The 27,024-nt window shown below is 38.1% G+C and overlaps 1 protein-coding gene and 1 long non-coding RNA gene across 2 annotated transcripts; one reads left to right on the forward strand and one right to left on the reverse strand.

The window, feature by feature from the left end:
* Positions 1–843: 843 nt before the first annotated feature.
* Positions 844–6,682, forward strand: LOC117672469 (uncharacterized). The gene is made up of 3 exons (XR_015733275.1): positions 844–1,112; positions 2,088–2,169; positions 5,129–6,682. It is a non-coding gene; the product is annotated as an uncharacterized LOC117672469 (long non-coding RNA).
* Positions 6,683–14,175: 7,493 nt separating this feature from the next.
* Positions 14,176–24,652, reverse strand: BLOC1S5 (biogenesis of lysosomal organelles complex 1 subunit 5). The gene is made up of 5 exons (XM_034429115.3): positions 24,389–24,652; positions 22,404–22,486; positions 21,468–21,597; positions 19,579–19,637; positions 14,176–15,662 (listed from the first exon to the last, which is right to left on the reverse strand). The coding sequence occupies exons 1-5, from the start codon at positions 24,507–24,509 to the stop codon at positions 15,486–15,488; spliced, it is 570 nt and encodes a 189-aa protein (XP_034285006.2). The 5' UTR covers positions 24,510–24,652; the 3' UTR covers positions 14,176–15,485.
* Between the last annotated feature and the right edge of the window lie 2,372 nt (positions 24,653–27,024).

Consider the following 27,024-nt stretch of genomic DNA (forward strand, 5'->3'; position numbering starts at 1 on the left):
TGAAAAGAAACACTGGCCAGGGTGTGAATCATCCCTAAGTATCTTCCTTACTCTGCTAAAGCAGCAAGACCTGGCGATGGCATCCAGTGGTGTTAGGGGACAACCAATGGTTTCTTGTGCCAAATTAATCACTCTCTGTAGTGCCTTCCTGTCCGTGGCTGTTAAACCAGCGTACCATACTGTTATACAGTATGTGAGAACACTTTCTATAGTGGACCGATAGGAAGAAGTCATCAGCTGTTGTTCCACCTGATTTTTCCACAGGACTCTTAAAGGAAATGAAGTCTCTGAACCAACAAGCAATAAAATTAGATATGATTTCCTATTCTTCATTTAAATATAACCTCTAGTTGGATCATCTACATCAGGGATCCCCAATTCCTGGGCCGTAGCTCAGTACTAGGCCAGGGCATGTTCAGAAGTGGGCCGCAGAAATAGTGGGCAAGTGCGTGCGTGCATATCCACTTGCATGAACAGTTGGCAAGTGTGCAAGCAGCTCCATTGGTGCGAGCGGCAGGTGCATGCGCCTGCCGCTCACGTAAATGGACCTGCTCACTCACCTGCTGCTCACGCGGAACCATGTCCTCTCCTCGCCCCTGCCAGTCAACAAAGCTGGAAAGGTTGGGCACCGCTGATCTACATTATATGGTCTAGCTTCTGAGTGATACTTGAAAAGATGACCTTAATAAATACTGACAAATAGTCTCTTCACAGGACATTAACCTCTGAGGTAACTTCTTTATTAACTTGAACAGGAGACTCTGAACGATCTCCTCAGAACTCAGAACTCAACTCGAACAGTCGCTGACAGCTCTTATATACCGGCTGTCAGCGTGGTTAACCAATCACAAAGCATTACCCTACTATCCGTTCCAACAGGGGGCCCAACCTGGGGAACCTGCTCAGTACATAACAGACCTTGCTTGGCATACTGAGTGCCTATGAAATATCACTAGAGGAAATAGAAAATGGCTTTCCTGTCAGTTTTAAGATCCTGCTGTAAAGAAAATGAGAATTGAAAACAAATATAAGAAGAAAAGATAAATAGATTTAACAGAGAAGAGAAAACTTAGAAAAATATAACTGGATGGACATGATTTTGTAAAAGCGAGGTGAGAATTTTTTTTAAAAAAATTACAGTTAGGAAAAGCAGACATCTGATTAACTCAACTTTAGAAATACACACCTGAACTATATGTAACATTTTTTTTGTGGGAGTTGGTGTCTGGCTAGTGACCGAAGGTACTAAAATGCATAAGATCAACATTGTTATTCGAATTCGAATTCAGAATAGAGCTGAAAGGGACCTTGGAGGTCGTCTAGGCCAACCTTCTACTCCCTTCTGCTCCCTCAAGCAGGAGACTCTGTACTATTTCAGGCAATTGGCTGTCCAGACTCTTCTTAAAAACCTCCAGTGATGAAGCACCCACAACTTCTGAAGGCAAAAGCTGTTCCACTGGTTAATTGTTCTCACTGTTAGGAAGTTTTTCCTTAATTCCAGGTTGCTTCTCTCCTTGATTGCTTTCCATCCATTGTTTTTTTGTCCTGCCTTCAGGTGCTTTGGAGAATAAGTTGACCCCCTCTTCTTTGTGGCACGTTAGCTGGGATAGAATTATAATACTGAGATGATACGGAAAAACAAAGAAGATTAATACACTTTTTAAAGAGTTTTCAAAGATATAAATGGCTCTTCAAGCCAGGGGTTCATTTGGAGGTAGCAGTTTTTAAAAGTAATATCTGTCATCCGGTGACCGGATATGGGGGCTGGCCTTGTCCAATTAGCAGACAGCAGCCCATCTGGTTGGCTTGGTTCACTGTCTTGTATGTCCTACGCATTCCTGCAAAGGAATCTCAAAAACAGAAAACTCCAAAACTGAGCCAGCTTACTGTGCTTAATTATATTTGGGTATGTTGGGTGTTCTTAAGCATTCAGTTCTTCCTCCCCCCCCTTTTTTCCCCCCTGTATGGCCTAGTTTGAAACAAACTGTTGACAGTTGTTACAAGCTGCCACCTTTGCCCTGAGAATATGAAACTTCCTTTAGGGACTATATTGGCTCATGACTGTGGTTGGCTTCCTCTTTCACCAGAAAGTATGATTGTAGTACGATGGAGAAAATGGCAGAGAGGATTACAGCCGTCTTTGTGTCTTCACCCGTGAGACATTTCCCTGTAAGCACTCCTTCACCTTGCTCTATTCATTTCTGTTCTCTGCTGCCTTTGGGTTAAACAACGTAGCCTTCTGAATTTTGACATTCCTTATTTACCCTGACGGTCTCAAACTGTAGTTTCTTTCAACATGTCCTCAATCATGAGGCTGAACGGTTGGATTCTTTAAAAAGAAATGGAAAAGATTGAGTTTCAGAGAAACAACCCTCTCCCCCGGCCCGCTCCAAGGTCTGCAGTAGGGTTTTTAAACTGCCTTTGAGATTGTGGAATACATGGATTCACATCAACAAGTCGACGAGCAATGGGGGATCAAATCAAATTCCCTTGCTCAAATGTATAAGCAGCACTCTGGACATACAGCTTCCCACCTGCCCAGATGGCATAGCTAATGATGAGGGAGGATAAGGGATTTTGATCCTATTGAAAATAGGGTGTGCTTCAAAAATGCATTCTGACAAATTGCGCCAATGTTTAATGACTCCTAGAACCTTTTGCCACAATATAATTATCAGCCAACAAAGTAGGCCAGACTAAGAAACCAATACCATTTAACTCAAGGTTGACTCAGCCTTCCATCCTTCCGAGGTAGGTAAAATGAGGACCCGGTTTGTGGGGGCAATAAGCTGACTTTGTATAAAAAAGAACACCGCTTAGGGGGCCCCCGAAAGCTCTACTAAGCAGGTATATACAAAAGTATGAAGGCTATTGCTTAACGCATTGTAAGTCGCCCTGAGTCTCCGGAGAAGGGCGGCATATAAATCGAACCAATAAATAAATAAATAAATAAACTCAGGATTACTTTTATTATAGTTGTCACAGGAACAGAATCTTGCAAATCTGATGTGCTTCCCCTGATTTTATCTTTGTGAGAACTAGGGAGAAGCTTGTCTGAGATATTTTCTCATACTCAGGTCCCTATTATCTATAGCACCTCTTCCTCAAAGAATGCCTGAACTCTCAAAATGCAATGTGCATGCCCCGCACATGTGTCCCACCCCAGCACATGCATGTGCATGCCCCCACACATGCCCCCGTGCATGCACGCATGGCTCCCTGTATGTGTCCCCAGTGCGCATGCACACGCAGGACCCCCACCCGTGCCCACCCCCTGCGCATACACAAGTGCCCCCTGCACACGCTCCCCGCATGCACACACGACCCCCTCATGTGCTTGCCCCGCACATGGGTGCGTGGCCCCTCCCACATGCCCACCCCCATGCACCCATCCCCTGCACATGTATGGCATAGACCCAAAGTTCAGCTGGCTGGTGGGAGGCATGTGTGCATATGTGGCAGAGCTGAACTGGGGTGACGGCTCGCGTGTCCACAGAGAGGGCGCTGCATGCCACCTCTGGCACACATGCCATAGGTTTGCCATCATGGCCCTATAATAATTTCTTTTTATTATGATCATGGAGGAAGAGGTTATGACAGATGTGCAAAATATACTTGTAGAACAGGGCTCATTGACATTAGATAGTCTGAAACCACTAGCCCAAGGTACAGCTTGTAGTGTTTCCAGTGTTTACTCATAGATTTTGTATGAGGTTAGAATGTTGAATTGCATAACTATTTGGATAAACAACAACAAAAATATTTCATTAGTTCAAAGTCATTTAAGAATTGGAGAACATTGAAAGCATTTGGAAAACAACACAATCTCAAAGTGATGAGTAGCAAACTCCTTTTTAAAAAAATGTTCCAATATTATGTGTATAGCAGCACAACAAAAATGTAATTGCTTTTGATTGGGGAAATGATGATTGGATAATACAATAAAATGTACTTTTTAATCCAAACTACTGTTAACAAATGATCAGCTCAGTAAACATAATGCCCTATAAATATAAATAGATATTAGAAACTGACAATAAGGAAACAGAGCAACTCATTCAGAACTTTATTTGCTGCTTATCTTTAAATAGAATTGCCCATATAGTCAGCACATACTTTCAATGCTCAATAAATTAACTATTTAGGACAATGTTTGCTCAAATTATAAAAGATGCATTCTAAAAAACTAATAACCAATATGCAATGTTACCTGGGTACTTGCCACATAAAGACATGATTTTAATAGCCTCCCGTGACATGGTTCAATCATTAGCCTAAATGCTCAGATACAGGTTATAAACCATAGATACCAGATTCAAACTAAGCCATGCTAAGCCAAAATCTAATATATCTTGAGTTTCATGTGAAATTTTTTGGAAAAGAGGTTTTTGGAATAAACTACTTAAAAACATTAACTGAGAATTGTACTGTTGTATTGTTAGAAAAGAACAATAAAAGCATTTGTTTTCTAATTTGGAATTTATCTTAGCTATTTTTCTTTAGATTATAATGTTATTTTAATGGATAATTTTATATTATTAAGATAAAAATGGAAGATAGTTTATATAGTTCTTGGTCAATCCATTTTTCTCCCCTTAAGGTACAAGCAAATGCCAAAGTTTTGTCCATGTACTAAAAGAAATGTGCACTTAGCTGTTTCTTATCCATATCCAACTGAACATTTCTGCACCAGTGCCAAATCCGTAGTAATTTATTAGCCTTTGATGAACAAACCAAAATATCATACTTTCATTCATAGCGCCATCTCATGAAACTATTTTTTCCGGATTCTTGGGGAAGTTGAAATATTTCTGAAGAACATCAGGAACTGTTGTTTTGGCTTACTTAGTGAATAGATAATTGCTTTCCAACACTGTATTTTTTTAGGAAATGATGTGAGTGTTGGATTGTTCCTAGACAGGGCCAGCAATGTTTTTAAACAATTTCAATTTATTCCCTAAATTGTTTTTAAACAAAGCACATATATGTGATTTCAAAAGAAACAAGGACTGTGAGGACATTTTGTCTAAATCCCTGCAGCTAAATCAGACTTTATGTAGATAAGATTTTGGCTCAGACAAATAGATCACGTGACTGAAAGCATTCTTTTTCTTTTTCCTGTTTTCAGATAAAGAAAAGAAAAAGGAGAAAAAAAGGACTCCCAAACAAAACCTATTATGATAGCCATTGAAAAAATTATTTACATAAAACAAGATTATCTACAATCAGAAAATGCTTCTGGCAGATAATACATTGTTTCTATGTGATTCAGAACCAAGATTCTGAAATTTAAGAATAACAATTTGGATGATTAAGAATATTTGAATGACAGTTATAAGAATGCAAATTTATAGTACTATTTGTGAACCTAGATCAGGGGTGTCAAACTTGTGGCCTGTGGGCCAGATGCGTCACGCGTTGGCCATGCCCACCCCTGTTTTAGTGAAGGGGGAAAAAGTTGTGATATGTCAAGTAATTACGTGTCCTCACGAATTTGACACCCCTTACCTAGATAGTTCGAAGGAAACACTATTCAGTTGCAAGAGTAATTGTGGATTTTTAATAGTTTAATTGCCTCATTTTTGTTAGATAACTTCGTTAGCACACCAACCATTTATGCCAAGTAAACTAACCCTAAAGATCAGCCAGAGTATTTGAAGAAAAAAAAAATGATCCACAGGTATTTCAGAAACCTAAATGATCCTAGAATAGATTCAGCCAGCACTTCTACCTACAGTATTAAAAACAATTTTTTTAAAAGAAATTCCTGGGCTGCTCAGATAAAACAAAGATATTATTCAGTTAAGTGTAATGTAATATGAGCAAGCAGTTAAAAAGAAAAGAAAAAAAAAATGCTGGATGAGTTTGACAGTCCAGTGATAGAAAAAGCCTGACCTTTAAGTGGTGAATATTTCTTCATTGTAACACAGATTAAAATGGTTTAAAAAGTTGACATTATCAATCTACATATTGATGTACCTGCAAAACACTACAGGAGCAGGGAGAGCATCTGCATGTCACTCCCTAAAGTTCCCTTCCTGGATCAGCCAAGTTTTAATACCGGTAGCTTGAAATGATAGAGGACACTCTGATGGGGGCAGGGAGAAATGGGGAACAACATTCGGAAGCCCTGACAATATTTTCCTAGAATAGGGACCTCCTCCCCATAAGACCTGTGTGAGGTCAGATACCACTGGGAACAGGCAATCCCTCAGATAGGGCTATAAAACCATAACCAACACTTTGACTTGTACCTATTAAATAGTGCAGCTCTGAGAGGAGTGGCATTATGTGGACAACCTAACTGAACTGCTGTTTTCTGCACTAACTTACCTTCCAAATGATCTTCTAAAGCAGACACGTGGAGAATGCATTGCAATTTTTCAATCCAGAAGTTACCAAAGCATATTTGATTATGCATATTAAGACTACTGGTCCGTGAAAGGTTGTAACCAGAGCACAAAATGGATGAGAAAGTGGAAGAGAGAATAAACAATAATAATCAAGAGGCTGCTCAGGAAAGTGAGTTGACAACATATTCACAAATGACAAATAGTCCAGATGGCAAGAAATGTTTCATTTTTTCATATCGGTCAGAGATTTCTCCTTAATTCATTATAAATGAGAGATGAAGACTCATAATATCAAAGATTCTGTAGTAGTTAAAATATCTTACTTGGAATCTGTGTATTTCTTACTTCCTCGATCATTGCCAGTTGTAAGGGTCTTGACAGTGGAGCTCTATAAGGTCATTTTGGTCCATAGCTGCCACCCCTCCATTGAGTGGGAACTTTAAATCCAGAAGAGCCCTAGGATTGCAAATCTGTTTTAAATGATGGCGTTCAACCTGTCAAGAACCAATGATGAAATATCACTGGATTTGGTGACCATGCATCAGAAGCTGTAGCCTCTGAACTCACATCTACTCCATCTTTAGGGGCAGGGGTGAAATGCTCCCGGTTCGGACCGGCTCGAGCGAGTAGGTAGCGATGGCGGCGGGCAGTTCGGAGAACCAGTAGCAAAAATCCCTTCCCCTCCCAGCCTCCAGCTTGCTTACCTTAGCTGCTGGTCACAACGCCTGCCTTGCTTTGCTTTCTGTAATCCCTGCAATCCATTGCATCAAAAAGCAACTGAATCTCCCTGCCTGCAATCAAGCTCATCGGTGAGCAGCTCTATCTGCCTGCCTGCCTGCCTGCAAGTTTTCCCCCCCTTTGGGAGCTTTAAAAGAAATAGTTAATTAGGGTTTTTTTTAGTTCTTTTTTTAGACCTAGCCATTTAAAGTTTAGGAAGTTTTAAATTTAGCTGCTTTTATATAAAAATAAAAATAAAAATAAAATAATATTTGTGCAGGTTTCTGAGATTTTGTGTGTTTCTGTAGTGTTTCACTCTAACTATACAAACACACAAAATCTCACAAAGCTGTATGTGGAATTTTGTGTGTGTAAAGTGTGAAAGTTGGTTTTTTGGGCTTTTTGTGGCTGTGTGAGGTTCCTGCTTGTTGCAGGGGCCATTTTGGTCTAGCACAGCTGCTTTTACCTTGTGGGTGAGCCAGTTGTGTTGTGTTGTGTTTTGTAGGTTAAAAAAGGACAACAAAGTGACGTCGACTTGGCCACACCCACCTGACCAACAAGCCATGCCCACCCAGTCACCTGACCAACAAGCCCCACCCACTAATTAAGCCACACCCACAGAACTGGTAGCGAAAATTTTTAGATTTCACCCCTGTTTAGGGGATTGAGTACACCCAACCAGATCCTAACAATCTCTAGGAATCTTGTTCAATCTAGAATTGAGATGCTCAATTTTTAAATACACTGTTGATATCTGAACCTATAGCAAAGGATGAATTCTCCCAGTGGCTCTATATATAGATATATATAGTAGGAGAGTTGAACCCTTAAGGACCTCACAATGAAAGGCTTTCTGACTTGACCTCTACCTCAGGAGTGGGTTCTAAAATTTTTTACTACCGGTTCTGTGGGCGTGGCTTATTTTGTGGGCATGGCTTGACGGTCATGTGACAATTATTTAGGATTTAGCAGAGGTACTGGTCTACCAGGCTTTTAACAGCTTGCAGAGCTGTATTGATCTACCCATTTATTTTTGCAGACACTGATCTACTCATGTATTTTGGCGTCATATCGTCACCGCTACCGGCTCGGGGAAACTGGGCCAAACCGGGAGGAACCCACCACTGCTCTACCTCCCACCATCAGTGACTCAACAACCAATCCCAGAGGAAGCGTAGAACCATTGTAACATCATATATTACACTTTGAATCCCTGGAGAAAGTTTAGAAGGATACTGCAATCAATGGTGTTGAAGGTTTCTCATAGATCAAAGAAGAATAGGTGGTCATATTTCACCCATTCTGGTCTCATCACAGGTAATCAACAAGAGTGATCGGTGTGATCATGGTATAACAGCTTGACTAAGAAAGTTTCACAGAGTCCTTTCTTCTGAGATCTTCCACACCACAACCACTTTCTCAACAAGCTTAATTAAAAATGACAACTTAGAAACTAGCTGATAGTTCTTTAAACTAGCTGGGTGAAGCAATAGTTTCTTCATCATGGGTACATCACCACCTCTTTTAAAGCTGGTGGTCTCCCTCCAGGATACATTTACCATTGCTCTCACCCAGCCTCTGCCACCTCCATAAAGGGAGTGGTGATGTAACCCATAAGAAGTAAAGTTGATATTACAAAGGACTTTTTCCATGCATCAGGAGCAAGAAACTTAAATTCACCCTGGATAATCATGCCAGGTAAAGTCTAGCTCACTTCAGTTAGATCTGCCCAGTTGGCAGATCTGAGATCAGAACAATTTTGTCCCCTAGATCAGGGGTGAAATCTACTTACCTTCCTTAGCGGTTTGGGAGCATTTCAGCCCTGCTCTAGATGCACTGCAAACTCTTCCCAGTGGCCTAAAAGATGTTCTCTTGGTCTGCTTTTCCCAAAAATGGACAGAAACCAGACAATTCCTTAGAGAGTTGGGTTGTTAAAGTGAGGCAAGTTGTACCCATTCACCTTTGCATCTTGCGTGGAACTAATCCCAGTGACTCTCTTCACTGCAGTCTGTGTATTCAGAGAAAATTAATTTTTATACTGGTTTTATTGTTCAGAAGTAATTGATTGACAAATCTATTTGCCTTCTTATGATCTCTTCCTCTGGGCTTCTGCATTCTCCTGTTTCTTGAGCATGATAAACAATTTGGTACTGCACTGGATTGTTGTAACCACAAACGTGTTGGTGCAAAAACATTTTTGAAGAAAATGGTGCAGGCTACCAGATTAATATATAAATAGCATTGGAAGATAGGGTTGTCAAAAACAGGTAGCAATAATCTCACTCTCGTTTTGAAAGTTTGTTAAATTCTTCTACTGCCATCTGTTGATGAGAAACAAACTGCAGCAGTTCTATCAGTGGTTTGCTTCCTTATGAAAGTGAAGTTTTGGATCAAACACAATTCCTGGAAATTTCTTATATGTTGCCCATGTTGGGTTTTTTTCCCGCTCTTACAATATGGAAGTGGTTTTCCACTGCCTTATTTTCAAGATCTTTTCCCAGTCCAGTCTAGTCTACAGCCCTGGTATTTCCTGGTAGTTTTCCAAGAATTAATCAGGGCTGACCCAGCTTAACCGTCTGAGATCAGCCTAGTCATAGTCTTATTTCTTGTAAAGTGTGGAACAAACAATAATGTACCAGGAATTTATTTTACATATTCAATGAATACCATTTTGACATCTAAGTACAAGCATTCATTTCCCTCTAATAATTAACTCAGCTGGTGAGTAGTAGGAAGTTGGTAATCTGATCAAGTTGTTTCTTTTGAGAAACAAGAGAAAAGTGTTGGAATGCTGAAGGAAATCCCAAGGTTTTAGAATAATAAAAAAGCTTTATTTATGTATTTATGGTCTGTAGACCTGCCTATCTCACAGCAGTGACTGAACAGGGTACAAAAATTAAAACCACCATCACAACCCATGACACTCTGGGTCAAAACAATAACTCTCTAAACAAAAATCTATATCACCATCAGAGCTTGCCTACCTTCTAGCTCAAATGGGGTAGGGTTAAAATAAAACACCAGGTCAATCAAACAAGGTTGAAACATGCTCAATGGATAGATGAATAACTACATTTGGTTGTTCTCCCTTCCCCACATAAACATCACAGGAATGGTTTGTTAATATTTCTCATATTATTATTTTTTACAAATTAAAGGGACAAATTTCTGCCATATAATTTTTCAACTCTGTTTTTCTCTCTTAATATAGTTTTTAATAATGGCTTTACTGTAATTTGTATGTTTCTTATTTGCATTTGTTTATTGTTTTTTTTTAAATTGTGAGTCACTCAATATGTAAGATGAGCAGCTATATAAACTAAATGAACAAATAAATAAGTCAATTATCAGGAGTGATGGGAGAGGAAAAAGTGAACAAATATATTTGTTAAATACATTTTTAAGATTAAGGGTTGGACATTTATTGGTATTCAGCTATATTAAAAAGTGATTTGGATTAAAGCCGGTTGATGTCGCGGCGAGATCAGAAGTGAGGAGCAGGTCTCCGCACTCCCACGCCGCGTTCTCCCTGTTGGAGGGCTCCGAAAGGAGCTAAAGCCACCCTGTAGGGGTGGTGAAGTAAAGAGGGGTGCCCTGTAGGTCGTGGAGAGCTGCAACTCTCCTGCTAGGCCCAGGGCTTCTTCCCTCTCAGCCACGACGAGAAGAGGCAGTCATCATGGCTGCCATGAAGCTAGAACAGCCAAGGCAACAAGAAATGTGCAGGAGCGGTGTAGGTGAACACTGACTGGAGCTGGGTGAGAAGATTCCTTTTTTATTTAGACCCTAACTTTAAAAGAAAAAAAAAAAGAAGAAAATCCAGGAAAAGAGACTCTTAGAACTATTTTTTAAAGTGGCGAATAACCAGAGAGAAAAATTCTAGACCCAAAAGAAAGGAACTAAGGTGAGAAAAGCTAAAGACCTTTTAAAACATAGAAAACAGGACTTTTAACTGGGTAGGTGTTGTTCTGGAAAGGCATTATAAAATGCTGGAACTATCTACTTGAATAGCTGACTTTGCTCCCATAAACTGAATTAAATTTGGATTAATCGATTTGTCAGACTCAAAACAACACTGAAACCTAAACTGAGGGCACCATCTACTGGTGAATGGAAAATATACCATACCTCTACAAGCCTGCAAAATTTCTGATAAGAGAAATAAATAACATTCATCTAGAGGACTGTGGTGATACTCAGTGTTCTATAACTATCTACTTTATAATTACTGGACTCTAATGTGAGAATAAGGAAGACCTTTAAGCAAAGTAAAGTGACTTTTGATTTTTGGAAAGCTGCCAGGACTACTGAGGAGCAACACTGGACCTGAATATATTGTCTTTGGACTAATGAGTAAGAGTGTGACTTACCAAAATATGACAAGATGCTCCATCAGGGGGAAATGAGTGAGATTTCAAAAGAAATGGTATTGATGTTTCAAAAGCATTAGGGATACTATGACCAAGAATCACAGAGAGATGAAGAACCTAGTGCAAGGCATAAATGGGAAAATAGAAAATATCCTACAACTGATAATGAATGAAGATCAAAGAGTCCAGGAAAGAGAGGAGACAACAAAAAGAATGGAGGAAAAGATGCCAATAAAACAAGGAGAAGGAGAAGACGATAAAGATAATAATGACTGATGAAATAAACCAAGGGAAAAGTATTTTAAGAGATTGAAAAATGTAATAGGATAAAATGGAAGATATTTTTGAAAGGGAGATAGGGGCTTGGGTGGACACTCTGGAGATCTGGCAGTTTAGGTGGGTAGAGATGGGAGAAATATTCAGACTGAATGGTGAAGATGCAGATGTTGATAGAGGCAAAGATATAACAGAGGAGTATGGGAGGCAGGCTAAAAAACAAGAATTAAAGTATTAAAACAGGCAAGAGATGACGGATAGAAAGGAAATATTTTTTTCCTAATATAATGATGGCCTGATTATAAACTAGAATAGAGGTAGAAATAAGAAATAGGGGGAATATTAGCACATATAATTTTTATATAATAAAATATAAACAATAACTAGATGGAAAGATTAGAGGCTGAAAGATGGTATTACTATGTATGCTCAAATAATATCATTGGCATTAAAATGGAACATTGAAATATTGAATTATTTTAAAACAAATATGTATATTAATACTAGGATTACATAAATTATGTATTATTATTATTATTATTATTATTATTATTATTATTATTATTATTATTGTTATTACTACTACTTGTATCAAAATGAATTATACCCAGAGGCCACACTGTTCATGTATTGATATTGATGTATATTTAAAAATAAAAATCCAATAAAACTTAAAAAAAAAACCCAAGTGATTCTTTGCAGATTCTAGGAAACCATGAAAAAGTCAAATGGATGATCTCAAAGTCTAGGAGGAAAACTTCCAGAAATGATCTCAGCAGCAAGGAATTATTTTGAGATATTTATAAAAAAGTAGAAGTTGTTAATTTTAGGAGGGATTTTCTCACAATCTCAAATTCTATGCTTGGATAGCTTCTGCCCATCAGCATTTACATGGCCACGAGTCTTTTACAGAGATTAAAAAGATTTCTGTTATAAATGCTGATGGGAGTACGGCTATTCCATTGCAATGTAGACCTTGTTAATTATAGAGCCATTAACCTACTTAATATGATTAGAAAGGCTCACATAATGGAAATGGAGGGATTGGACTAAAGAGGAGACTGGCATTTTAAAAAAAGAAACAAAATCTGATAATTTTTCCTACAGAGTACTAGTAAAAAATGGAACTAGATCCATACTAGATCACTGGAAGTAGGCAATTACATGAAACTGATCTACTCTGGTTCATTCGTTCCTAATCTTTTAAATATTTATTTGAAGTTTTGTTTGCTCTGTGTGAAAAATTATTCAGATCCAGGTACTGTTTAATAATTAGGCAACATGTATGGCTTTTGAAGTTTTTCCTAAAAAGCGGGGAATGGGAGGGGTGGGGTGGGGTTCTCTGTACTGTCTGAAAAATTGGCAGATCTGTACCTGAGCGGTGTTCTATTTTATACAAAGTCAGCTTATTGCCCTCACAAACCGGGTCCTCAAAGTACATGTATGGAACAGAGTAGAGTGTGGAACAGAGTACAGTATGCGGGTGAGGGATGAAGGTGAAGATTCAATAAGAAATTTTCAGGTGAAGCTGTGAGCTATTGCTAAACAGGTACTGTAACAGATGGAAAATATATAAAGACTCATGAAGTGGAAGGACAAGACTTAACTCTGCCATGCCAAGCAAGTGAGAACTGACATTCTTTTTTTTTTTTAATTTATTTTTTAATTTGATTTATATGCCGCCCTTCTCCGGAGACTCAGGGCGGCTTACAGTGCATTAAGCAATAGCCTTCATACTTTTGTATATTTTATACAAAGTCAGCTTATTGCCCCCACAAACTGGGTCCTCAATTTACCTACCTTAGAAAGGATGGAAGGCCTTGAGCCTGGCAAGATTCGAACTTACTTTAATTGCAGACATCTGGTGTTAAATTACAGTGCCTTGTCTGCAGAGCTATCCAGGCTCTTGACATTCTTGTCTTCTGACAAATAAAGATGTCAGTGCCAGGTCTGATAGGCATTTCTCCACCACCTTTTTTTCAGAGTTATAAATTGGAAGAGGTGCTCTGGGGCTACTATGTCTTTAATTTATTCTGTTATAAAAACCAAATTCAATATCCAAGGCAAAATGCTATAGTAGCAAGAGCATCAATACGTCCTTTGAGGATTAATGCACCCAGAACTGTTAAAGACCTTTTTGTAATAAACCTTGAACTCTGTTAATTTACTCTTCCATCGAGCAAGATGGGGCTACACAGATATGAAAAACTGTTTTCCCCTGAATAGGGATTTCATTAGGAGTTCTTCTTTCTCCAATAGAGAAATATTTTAAAGTCACCTATTGCCCCCCTCCTCTCACAAGTCACGAGAGAGTTAACAACATTCCAGCATACCTCAATGTTGGCAAATGGAGTTTTAGTCTAGCTACCTGATGATGATTGATGAAGCTTGTCAGCTATACAGTAGTGGATAGAGCAGCTTGGCAGAAGTTCAGTGTTATTGAAAGAAATCAGAAATACTTATTCCATCTCCTCTACTCACTTTAATCACATTATCAACAGACTGTCAGGATAGTCTTGACACTAAGCCATACATTCACACAAGCAGCCTATTGTTGGCTTATTGCAATTGCAACACAGATAATGCGTAATTTTGTTTTACATTTCTCTATTTTATAGACTGCCTGTTAAAATAACACTCAATTTTCTTGCCTTTTGCCTAACTTATTTCAACTTTCACCTTGTTATTGCTTTTTTTAAACAGATAAAATGGCAAAGAACTAAATCATGAACTTTGCTCACAGTATGCAGATATTTAATACATATTAAATCATGGAGTTCACCCACAAATTAATTATGCTCCAGAATACTATTTACTTGTAAAACACAATTTGATCTGCAAGAACACTGTTCATTTGCAGTGTTCACCAAAAGGGCTCAACCCCCTATAATGTTAAATATTGTCAGTGAAAGGCTGCAGAGGATTCAAAGCCAACACAGGCTTCAAAGTGCATGTGGAGCCAAAAGTAGCATCTGTAAAGAAACATGTTAAAGAAGCAGTGATTTTTCTTAAGACTCATGTGAGTGTCATTTGCAGCTGCAGCATGATCCTGAGAAAGTCTGAGATGATCCTGAAGATATTATAGGCACATCACTGCATACTACATATTGCATTTTGCCTTTGAAACTACACAACCCTATTCCAGAGCTTTTCAGGCCATTAAACATACGAGAGTATTTTTTTGTATGACACACAGGAATACGAATAGGATAAATACATACCTCAAAGACAGCCAACCTAATACCCTCCCATTCTCTCTAGTCAGAACAAATTCAGTGCAATGATGACTTCTTTCTCAGGGTTTTTAAAACTTATCCTGATAACCTTAGTAACATAAAGAATTCATTCATGGACTTCAGACTATTATACTCTCAAGTTATGTGGCCTTTTACAGTTATTAACTCTACACGTCAGGCCATTGCTGTATGTCTGCACATAATTATGACCCCTCCCTGCCTCCAACTGAAGCGAATTCTTCAGGGAAAGTAACAGGAGAGCTCATTGAAAGGACTAAAAAAAAGCATACCTAATTATTCATTTTGTAAATAGACTTTAACTGTGCACTTAACCTGGTTTTGTTGAAGTACAATACTGTTATTGCTGCTACCAAACCTTTTGTGTGTGTGTTTGAAACAATCACTCAGTGCAAGGAACCAATTTCAATTGCAACTTAGCACTTTTGGTTTTGGTCCCCGTTATTTTTATCTAGATTGTAATACTGTGCTGGAAATCCTGAAACTTGAAAACTGCCAGAAAATGCCAGAAGAGTTTCTTAAAGAGCCTGTTTTGGGAGGTCCTTCTCCAAAGCTGCATATTGTTCTTTAAGATGCTCCATAACTTTTGTATGCTCTTCATTGACCATTGTTTTCAGGCGGTGCTGCTCCTTCATGAATTCCTCCCAGTCAGCTATACGTTGGGCTTCACCAGCTCTTAGTTTCTCAGTCTGAAGCTGAGGAGAAAAAGCAGGTAATAAATGTTGAATCTAGCAATGAAGAGATAAAACAGTTTACTGTACATTGCAATGAGGATATCTGTTTAAAAGAAGTTATTTTTCCTTATTTTATGAAAATGTGTAGTTTGTACCAATAAATCAATCGATAAACTCACAAACAGAAAGGAAAAAAAGAAAAATCAATCAAATCTTTGCTAGGGCCTTTGGGCCACAATGATAGAATATAAAGAACAGCAATTATAAAAGTATTTTAAAATGCAATAAAATTACATAAAATACATCATTAGAGTAACTGTAGTACAAACAGCAGTGGCAATCACCAAACTTTGTGCTAAGCATCAATTGTAGGTTGGACGGATACAACACATGATAGCACAAAATCAGGCAACCTGGTAAGATGTGTCAAGATCCTGATTAGACAGAAGCAGTGTCAGACATTGTGCTATTTATCAGGGTAGTCCTTTCAAATGAGATATGTATCTTCCTTGATTTCCTATAGAGCAGGGATGTCCAACCTTGGCAACTTTAAAACCCATGGACTTCAACTTTCAGAATTCTGGCTGGCTGGGGAATTCTGGGGGTTGAAGTCCACATGTCTTTAAATTGCCAAAGTTGGGCACCGTGCTACAAAAGAACATATAGCTTAGGGATTCTACACAGCCATTACCACATTGGCATACGCAGTGCTGAAAAGGGATGTTTTTATATTGCCTCCCCTCCCCCCAAAAACCCCAAAGGGAGTAGTGCAGCCAACCAGGCCAAGGTAAAAACCTTGAGATGGCATATATCCATTTGAGAAGAAAAGATTCAGAATAGTGGTCTCTGAAACATTTCCTCATATACATGTTCACTCATTGTACCTGTTTGGATCAATGGCTGTCCTATTATTCAACGTTTGAAATTATATTTTGATCTACACAAGATAGATTATTAGATAGTCCTTGACTAACAGCCATTTGTTTAGCTACTATTCGGAGTTATGATGGTGCTGAAAAATATGGCTTATAACCAGTGATGGGATTCAGCCGGTTTGTGAGGGAAAGAGAAGGACGCTTTCCCTCTTTCTTCTCCCTGCTCCTCCTCCTTCCCTTGTGCCAGCCGCTCTGTTGCCTGTTTCTTCCTTGCAGCGCAGTGCCCAGGGTCCCCTTTAATAGCGGGGTGGGGGGGTGGGGGTAATTTAAGAACTGGTTTGCCCAGGGTCAGGTTGGCCATCATGGGAGGTTCATCTCACATGTGCGGCAGAGCTCGAGGATGGAGATGGGCCATGCCACCCACGACAGCCAACCTGACCCTGGGCAAACCGGTTGTTAAATTATTTGAATCCACCACTGCTTACAACCTACTCCTTACATGACCATTGCAGTATCCTCTCAATTACATGAACATAATTCAGATGGTTGGCATAAATTTTGCATTAATGTTGACTACAGTGCCTGAGGATCATGTGATCGCCTTCCCAGCTGGCTTCTGGCAAGTAAAGTCAATAGGAAAACAGGCAAGGGAGGTCACAAGTCATGATCACATGATATCTCTCATTTAATGATCAAGGCAATAAATGTCATAAAATTGGATGCAATCATGTGCTGCCACAGAAAAGACATGCCTCTGGGTTCTTCAAGATGGCATTGTGTGATTGATGGGATCCACAACATGCCCATTCAACCTGACCTCATCAGGCGGATAGAAATGTGGAAACAGGCAGTCCCTGAAGTAGCCTGGCTTGATGTCATGAAAGGATTTATAGGTGATAAACAGCACTTGGGAGTCAACTGGTGCATTTCAGAATGCTGAGGAGACACAATATACTATGATACATCCATCCATGTTACCCCATTTTGGGCCAACTGCAGCTTCCAGATGGTTTTCAAGAGCAGCCCCATATATACCACATTACAGAAATCCAATCAGGAGAAGACTAAGGTCTGAGTAACTTCCTGATAGTCTAACCTAGGGGTGTAAAATTCGCGGCATCATGGCAGCATCATGTGACATATTGTGATTTTCTCCGTTTGCTAAACCGGGCATGGGTGTGGCCAGCATGTGTCACATCCGGCCTGTGGGCCACGAGTTTGACAGCCCTGGTCTAATAGTAAGCTAAAAAGAGATAAAATTGTCTAAGACATTTTACTTAAAGAAAAACAACTGAGAGCAATCAATAATGGACAGAGTATAATCTCCCTCAAAATAGTTCTCAAAGCATTAGGAGAACTGCACTGGATGAATACTTGCCATAGCATTCTTTGGCACACTTTTAATCTACAGAATGTATCCTGCAGCAAAGGAGGCCTTATGTCTTTCTGAGTGAATATCATAGAGAAGACCAAGAGTCTGCAATACATTCCAATCTTCAGCATTGGTTAAAAAAGAAAAGCAGCTTTTCCTATGACATCTGCTCTTTCCTCAAACATAATTTATCTTAATGTTCATCTGCTGGTATGCAACATAGCTATAAGAAACTGGGCTGATCAAGGTTGTGCCTTGATGTTTGGCTCCAAAATCAGAAGAGAAGGAAAATATGTGGACTGGGGAGAGGATAGATGTGCAAACTTGCAGTACACTTTCTCCCTCTTAGCACGCTTAGGAAATTTAAGAATGTTATATTTGCACTGCATCTGACAGCATTTTGCCCTTATCAATTACATAGAAATAAGAAATATGAAATTTGCTTCAATCTGCTTACAGTGCTCCTCTATTAGGGCTGAATTTTTTTAAAAAAAGGACTGCCTACTCCTAATTTAGGGAAGCACAGAAGAAAAATATAGAATTAACTTCTTGCATAGTTTTTCCTAATGCTGAGGTTTAAGAATGTGTATTACAAACCAACAGTGTGCCGCCATCTGAGAGGTTCTAGCAAGCTGCATTTTCTTATAATCTGGCCTTTCATGAAATAAGATCCACAGGTATGAAATGCTTTCATTTCAGAAAGCTGTACTCATAATATGTTCAGTGTTTTTGACTGACCAGGAAAGATTTCCATTTCCATTCTGTTGGGTATTTTTTGTTCCATGCAAAACAGGGATTTCCCTTTTCTGTGGCTGTGAACGAAATTCTTAGAAAAACTTTCCACCCACATAGAAGCCGAGATGATATAAAAACTTTGGTATTTTTTAAGCAACTATGAAAGTCTAATTAAAACTGCAGGTTTGCCTATGACTTTTTTTTTTTTTACATCTGGTGTAGCTAATCCAGAAGAAGGTATACTTTTCATCTTCCTGACAATTTTAAAAGAACATCTAGATTTGTTTCAGAACAATTGGTGAATCTCAGAGTTATTTAATTCACATTCTTACATGCAATTTTAATCTGATGGGAATGAAATGTCCATTTTGCAAGTTAAACATGTATATCTTTTGACTGATATACTCCTAAATAATCCTGTTGAAAGCCACACCAGATTAAGAAGTGACCAAATCACAGATTGCTTCAGTGTAAAGCTTTAATAGTATGCATCTGGACAGAAAAGGGAAATAAGCTTGAAGGTACACAGTACACATTTATAAATGTTGAACTAGTTTAATGGATAGACGGAATAATCCTGAGGAAACAGGAGGAAGAAATATTGTACAACCAAGGTAACAGTGAGATAAAATAAATCTGAAGTTAGAGCAGAAGTGTAATTTGAGAAAGCATTTCAGATAGGACCCTCCCTGTCACAAAAAAAGGGGAGGGTGGGGAACACATTCAGACTTATTGTAACATTGCAATAAAAAGTGTACAGTATTCACATTCATGACTTTCTTTTCTTAATCTGGTCTGTCTTGAAGGGATGACCCTCCCCTCCCCAATATTAGATACCCCTTTGTGGCTAAAATAATCCATTTAAAGTCCCTTGTGCCTCCCCCAGCCAGTTGCCTCCCTCTTCCTTAATAAGCTTAATGTTGCTGGTTTATAAATGTGAAATATTAGCATTTACCTGACTTTCTTCCTGTTCTGTTTGCTGCAATGTATGGAACATCTGGTTGGCTACCTGTACTGAAATAAAGTTTATTTACAGTTGTGCAACTCATCATTCCTACTTTTAATGGACAGATCCGTTTTTAATGTGAGAACTACACTGGCTTTGCTCACGCTACTTTAACTCAAAATGTGCTATATACTCATAGGTCTTTCTAATCTAATCTAATCTAATCTAATCTAATCTAAACATCTCTATGATTTGCTAAGCCTAGTTTAAATATAATTTCTAAACCCTTATAAAAGTAGCTTATAACAATACAGCCCAAGCAGAAAGTGTTAGCTACTTTACATTGAAAATAAGCTCTAACATTAATTGAACTTGGTTAAACACTTTTACTCTATGAACGGAAACCTGGAAAATATGAAAATATATTGTCTGGAACACATCTCTCACCTTTATCTTAAGCTGAAAAATAATAGAGTAAAGGTAGCGCAACACTTTTAAATAACTATGTGCTACCTTAGAGCAAAATCTTATCTTAATCAAACATCCTGTTTTAAGAGAGCCAGCTGGCTGGCAAGTGGAAACCCAGAAACAGGACAAAATTGTACTCTCTCAATTTACATTCCAGAAATTGCTATTGACAGGCATTTTGCCTTTGCATTTGAAACAAATAAAGGGATGTGATAGTAGCAGCTGGCTAACCTGGTTTGAACTTAGTAACTAAACTGGCAAGGCCTTATTAGTCCTTGGAGAGGAGCCATCAAGGAATTCCAGAGCTGCAAGTTAGACAGAAAATTGAAAAATATTTCACCCTTCACCACCACCACTCAAAAAAGAGAGGACAAACCACATACCGTGTTTCCCCGAAAATAAGACCTGGTCTTATATTAATTTTTGCTCCAAAAGACACATTAGGGCTTATTTTCTGGTTAGGTCTTATTTTGGGGGAAATACGGTACTAAATGCAGCCATCTGGCTGACAATCTTAACTGGGGCTTATTTTGGGGGTAGGGCTTATATTATGAGCATCCTGAAAAATCATGCTAGGACTTATTTTCTGGTTGGGTCCTATTTTTGGGGAAACAGGGTATAACTTATGGCCAAAAACAATTACATGGATATGTCATACAGTTATATAGAGTCAAGTTTGAAACAAAGGAGACCCTGTTTTTTATAGCTGTCCTTAATTGATAGTTACTGATCAGTTTCAATATCTGGTGGAAAAAAGTCACAGTTCACCATTTGTCGAATGGAATTTATCATCATAGGAAAACAAATAGTTAATTTCAGAGGCAGATGTCTAACAAACAGATATCATGAAATCAAATTCTCTATTTTATGGGCAAATTTAACTCATTTAAAGATGGCAATCACAGCAACAGAACATAACACAGCAGGGGAGAGTTTAACCAGCATCTTCTGATTTAACTTTTTTTGCAAATGAAAAGAAGTCCATTTATTTTTCTTTGAAGTGAGATGCTACCAGCAAAGCTCTGTTGCAATTCAGCACAAAGGTAGTCTGTGTTCCCATTGGAGGCCTTGGCCAGGCTCAAGTCCCTAAACCAGGTTAGTCATTACTAGTGGTAGGTTGCCCCCGGTTTGGACCAGTTCTATAGAACTGGTAGTAAAACCGGTGGGAGGCTCTGCCCACCGACCCCGACATCATTAGGAAGCTTCTGTGCATGGGCAGAAGCATGCACGCATGAGCAAAGCAAGCACGCATGGGCGGCCCCATTGCGAACCGATAGTAAAGGTAAGTAGAATCCACCTCTGTTCATTACACGTCAACAAAACTCTCTAGAGAAATGCATTTTTTTCCAATTTCAAAAGGTTGGTGTTTTGAGAATCTATACATTTTAACAGTATTCTTTAAATACAAAAGAATATAAATTTCCCCTTACATCTCTTTAATATTTCATTTAGATTTCCATGCATTACTTCTTCGCATTTTGGCAAAATCTTGTCATTTGCCTCAAATATTGTGTTGTTTAAGTTTTCAAGAACCCGCAATTCTCGGAGACCCCTTTTTTCCTGTTTGAAAAAAAGAAAGGGATAATTCTAAATATTCTACAAAAAAGCTGACATTTTATTAACATCAAATCCAGTTTCACTTAAAAAAGAACTAAACTGAAATTCTATACCCCCTTACTGGAAAGTAAAATTCATTGAACTCAGTGATTTTTACAGCTAATCAGACATATACACATTTTCATTGTGAAACAGATTAAAATATCTAGATTTTTAATTCTTAGACTCCCGTTGACTACATAAGTATTTGGAAATATCTCAGCAGTACTCAGGGAAACGTATTACTGATTAAATATGCTTATGCAGTAACTGCACAATTAATATTCCCACACATTGTATGTTAATACATCCGCACTATTCTTGATTTAAACATCACATTTAAACAATAAGCATTTTTATAATTTTATTTGTTCATTTTATCACCTAGTCTTGAAAGAAAATCACTCTGGCAGATAGAAAGCTACCAGAATTTCATACATTATCTTCTTATTCTTGTTAAAGTTTTGCTGCCATCTTGTGGCAATTATGTTCAATAATGTGTTTGAATTTGGGCATTAAATATTTAAATGCCTTGAAAGGACATTTAATATTTAAATACCTTGAAAGGGCATTTAATATTTAAATGCCTTGAAAGAGCATTTAATATTAAAAAAGCATTTTTCTGCATATTTTACATATTTTTTAAAAAAATGAAAAGTCAGTCTCTCCTATAATTTACATAATATACTACTGCAGCCTTGCTTTTTAATTCGAAATCACATTCTTCCACAAATCCATACTACTTCATTTCAAAACAATAACTAACATACTTCAAATTCTTTGATGAAATAACGAATTTCTCCTTGAATAACTGGTCTGTGGTCCAGAAGTCGGGAATATATTTCGCCAACATCTACAAGAAAAATGATGAATTATAACCTATTTCTATATTACTAGAGATATATAAAAACCTGGGTAGGTTGAGATTTTTTTTTTCTTCCTCTGTAGTTCACCTTCCTCTTTTATAGTAGTTTTTCTCCCTTACAATTTCCCCACAGCTACAGGGAGGAAAATTCCTTCAAAGTAGCAGTATATGAGCCATGGTGGCACAGTGGTTAAAATGCAGTACTGCAGGCTAATTCTGCTTACTAATGGCTGTCAATAGTTCGGCAGTTCAAGTCTCACCGGCTCAAGGTTGACTCAGCCTTTCATCCTTCCAAGGTCGATAAAATGAGGATCCAGATTGTTGGGATATGCTGGCTCTGTGAACCGCATAAAGAGGGCTGTAAAGCAGTATATAAATCTAAGTGCTATTGCTATTAAGGCTTTTTTATCTTGCTTTATAGACAAATCAGTGTCCAAGTTTGTACTGCCATTACAAAAGCCATTTTAATTCCATAAAGTTGAGGAGCTATCAAAGTAAACTTCCTTCTATCAACAGGCACTCAAACATTTGTTGAGTTTTTGAGTATAAAGAGTTGCATGCAACACAATTGCTTTATACCTTAAAGCAAATACACAAAATTATGTCTACAGTCAGACCATTTTACAGAGTAACTTTGTCAAAGGACTTTCCTTGCTAGTTTACCGAGAACAGATTTTTTAATATATATATGAAACCTATACATTTTATTGTACTATTTAGGGTGAAGGATAAAACAGGTAAACAGAACATTTTAAAAAAAGAAAAGAAATGCTAATTTTACTCTTGTCAATTGTTTTGATGTGTCCAAAAAACCCCCAATTCTGTGAAACCCTCAGTTACTCAGCTCAACTAGCTAATCAAAATGCCATCTTTGCTGCCCACTGGAAAAACATTTTCTTTGGTTTTGTGTGTGCATGAGCTCAAGTGGGGAAAGACTAAGGCAAAATAGAACTATCCACAGAAAAACTGTTTTTAGACAGATCTCAATAATTTTCTGAAAGGATCCCATTTTAGATAATAATATGTCTTGGGGCCATGCAATCCCTGGATTTAAAGGCAAAAAGATGCTTTGGAATGCACAAGAGTTGTTGACTCCGGGCATGTTTCATTCATTGACTGACTGACTATGTGCCATCAAATTATTTTTGACTCCTGGCCACCACAATAATTATCTCCATGATGGCCTATCCCTAACTTGTTTTTTTAAGTCTCCCAGCAATGTACTCATCATCACGATAACTGTGGTTGGCAGGTTACAATCAGCAATTTTTAATAAAACATCCACAGGATAATCAATCAAACAAAACAGTGCAAACCGCAAAATACCATCAAAAATAAAAGTTCTAGCAAGAACAGGCAAAAATGGCAAGAGAGAGAAGTAAGTATGCCTTCAGACAGTAAAAGCCCCTCTTAAGCCATCCTTCCATAAGCCAACTCTAACTAAATTCAACTGAATTAGCCTAATACTGATAACTTCCATTTGCTTGACAGATCATGCAGAGTTGGTCTTTCCTCCGGAGGCCATTCCAGGCTCTTAGCTAGGACACAGGCAATTTATTATTTTATCCTTTCTGATTCCTTTCAGAATCCACTGTTGTTGTTTTTTTAATACATAAAGGGTTAGAATAGATTGCCCGAATTTCGTCCAAATACCTTTGCTGTCTCAGGACCTTCGCTTCTTCTGCTTCCTTCTGATGTGTCTCAGTTATTGGGCAATAGATCACAAGGAAGGCGGTTCACTGCCAATCACCATTACCATGCCCGCTCTTCTTCCAAAGCAAACTACTCCCTCGTTACTCTAGGGATACTATGTTTGCAATGACCCTATCAGCATGCAAGAGAATTGAAACTTAACGGAGGAAAGCAAAGGGAAAGACCAGCATTTCCTACCTTTAAAAATAGGACAAGAGGACGCGGACCCAAGTGAATCCCTCCTTTTATTGCCGCTTTCAGAAACCGGAGACTCCGCAGTTTTATTGACGCTTAAGGTCCCGGCAGCCCCGCTACTCATTTCACTCAAAGCCTCCCCAGGAGGACCGCAGCGAGACGACTTTGGAGTTCCTCCTTACGAAAGCGCATGCGCAACTGTCATAAGGCTCTCTGGACGGGGCTAGATGTGAGTACTGCGCATGAGCAGGGAGGCTTTCACTTTGCGAAGCCGTTTCCAAAACAACCGGTGGGAGGAATCGTCCTCTATGACGTCAACAGTTGACGTCTCATTGAAGGATTCCCGAATGGCTCGTTCTACTTAGGGTCTACGTCATAGATCGGGAGCTAAGGGGCATGCAGTGTGAATATGAATTAGCCAGCAAGCTACGTCTCCACCTTTTTGAAGAAATTTTTGAAGAGATCTAGATCTACAGGTAGATGGTGAAGAGTATTTCCATCTATTTAAAAATATATCCCTTCCTAACTTGCAGTTTCCGTATACTGTGCAACAAATATTGCACCAGGAACAATACATTTTAAACGAAGCAAATCAGCTTCATTCCAGCAACGTATTATTTCACACTTTTTGTGAAATGCTGCTAATGTCATGCTTAGTCTTGCAGGAAATGGAAACAAGATTAGAGAAGCTTGGCTGTTATGTTCTTTAATTTACAAGCAAATTTGAGTATTTGTGAAATCTCCCTGATGTATATGAGGAAACTTCCTTTGCTGGTTGAGAGATCCCAGAAGGTATTCATAGAATCATAGTAAGGGTTAAAGGATCTTAGACATCATTTACTCCAACCTCATAAATATTGAAGGAATGCATGATAGTAATGTCCCCAATGGAGGGCCATTTGGTCTTTGCTTAACCACCTGGAGTAGTGTAATTTTTTTTATTAGTTTTTCAGAACATAAAAAACAAAGAAAATGGACACAATGGGAAACTGGGAGAAAAGGGGGGAAAGGAGAAAGTATGGGCAAGAAGGGTTTGTAAAAGAAAAAAAGGCTTTGACTTCTTACTCATTTAGCACAGTAGAAGATAATAATAAAATTACAACCTCAACTTCTTACTTTTACACAATGATATATATTAGCCATTTCTATAACAGCAAACCTGCCTAATCAGCAAATTAAAAGTTTCATTTTTTTCCATCACAAAACCCAGAAGCAGTTTCCAAGTGGAAACAAAATTAGATATATTCTTTTCTTTGAATAACACAATCAATTTAATTGTCTCTAATATTATTTCTTGCTGTGGAAAATAATATATATATTCATTAATAAGAACTTTCTCAGATGTTTTAACCTTAAAGGGTGTAAACTTTTTTAAAACATCCATTTTAAAACTCTAAACTTTTCTTTGAAAATATTTATAAAATCAATATGATTTTCCTGATGTCAATAAAAATCATCATTTTTGTCATTTAAATCTTTTGTTTCATTTACCGGTCTTCAGGAACAATGGTTACTAGTTCTGTCCTCCTGACAGCATTTCAGGTACTTTAAGATAGTTACTACATCTCCAGGCTAAATATACCCACATCTCCAACCATTCTTCATACAATTTTCCCTTCAGGACCCTTATTGTTTTGACTATTAAAATCTGGAAACTTCCCAAAGGAACTTTTTCCAAAAGGTAACTAGATTATACTGGTTTTTTTTTTTCTTTGACAATGTTTCGTTTCTCATCCAAGAAAACTGAAGAAGCTTTTTGAATGAGAAGCGAAAGGTTTTCAAAGAAAAAAAAAACACCAACATAGTCTAGTTACCTTTTGGAAAAAGCTCTGTTGTGATAACCATAAACTGGATGATTGAGATCTCCATAGACATCTGGAGATTTCCTAAAATGCAGGATCAAAACTTGGATGCAATATTCTAGGTATGGTCTGAATTAACATCATGCAAAACAAGAGGAACAATAATTGAACTTTTGTTTATGGTTGGTTGCATAGTCGCTAGATGTTTAGACTGGCTTTGACATTGTTTTCCATCTATCAAATCCTTCCCAAGGGCATGGGATAGGCAGATGTTGTTTAATAATATTAAAAGTATTGCAAGATGTAAGCTGTTCCAAGCAAAGCTGCCTTTTGCAATTGACTGATGATTTTGTCAATGCTAATGATAATTGAACTTGATTTGCAATACCAGATCATTATTTTGTTTGTTTTTAATCTTTGTATGGGGTAAACAACTTTCTTTCTTAGTGCATTTTGGTTATTTTCTTGCAGACATTTTATTACCCAAACTAGGTGATGTTTACTTACCTCACAGGATTGTTGTGGGGAAAAGAAGGCTACCTTGATTTTATTAGAGAATTGCTACATATAAATCAATAAATAAACAAGCAAGATGAAAATACAGTTGCAGCAGCAAAAAATGGGTAGGTGATGAAGTGTGGCAAGTAAAATTGTCCCTCATGATCTGCCAACAAGTCACAAGTTGCTCAGATCACTGACAAATTTTAATTTAAAATTTCATAATTTGATAATTTGTTTAGTGAACAATTCAGTCACCAGTTACAATAAGTAATCATGTTTCTGGAAATAGCATTTCCCAACTTTCAGCAGTTAGATGCAGAAGACATCAGGTGCAGA

This window comes from Pantherophis guttatus, chromosome 3 (genome assembly GCF_059756535.1).
Source record: "Pantherophis guttatus breed Tessera chromosome 3, ASM5975653v1, whole genome shotgun sequence".
In the NCBI taxonomy this organism is placed as follows: Eukaryota; Metazoa; Chordata; class Lepidosauria; order Squamata; family Colubridae; genus Pantherophis; species Pantherophis guttatus.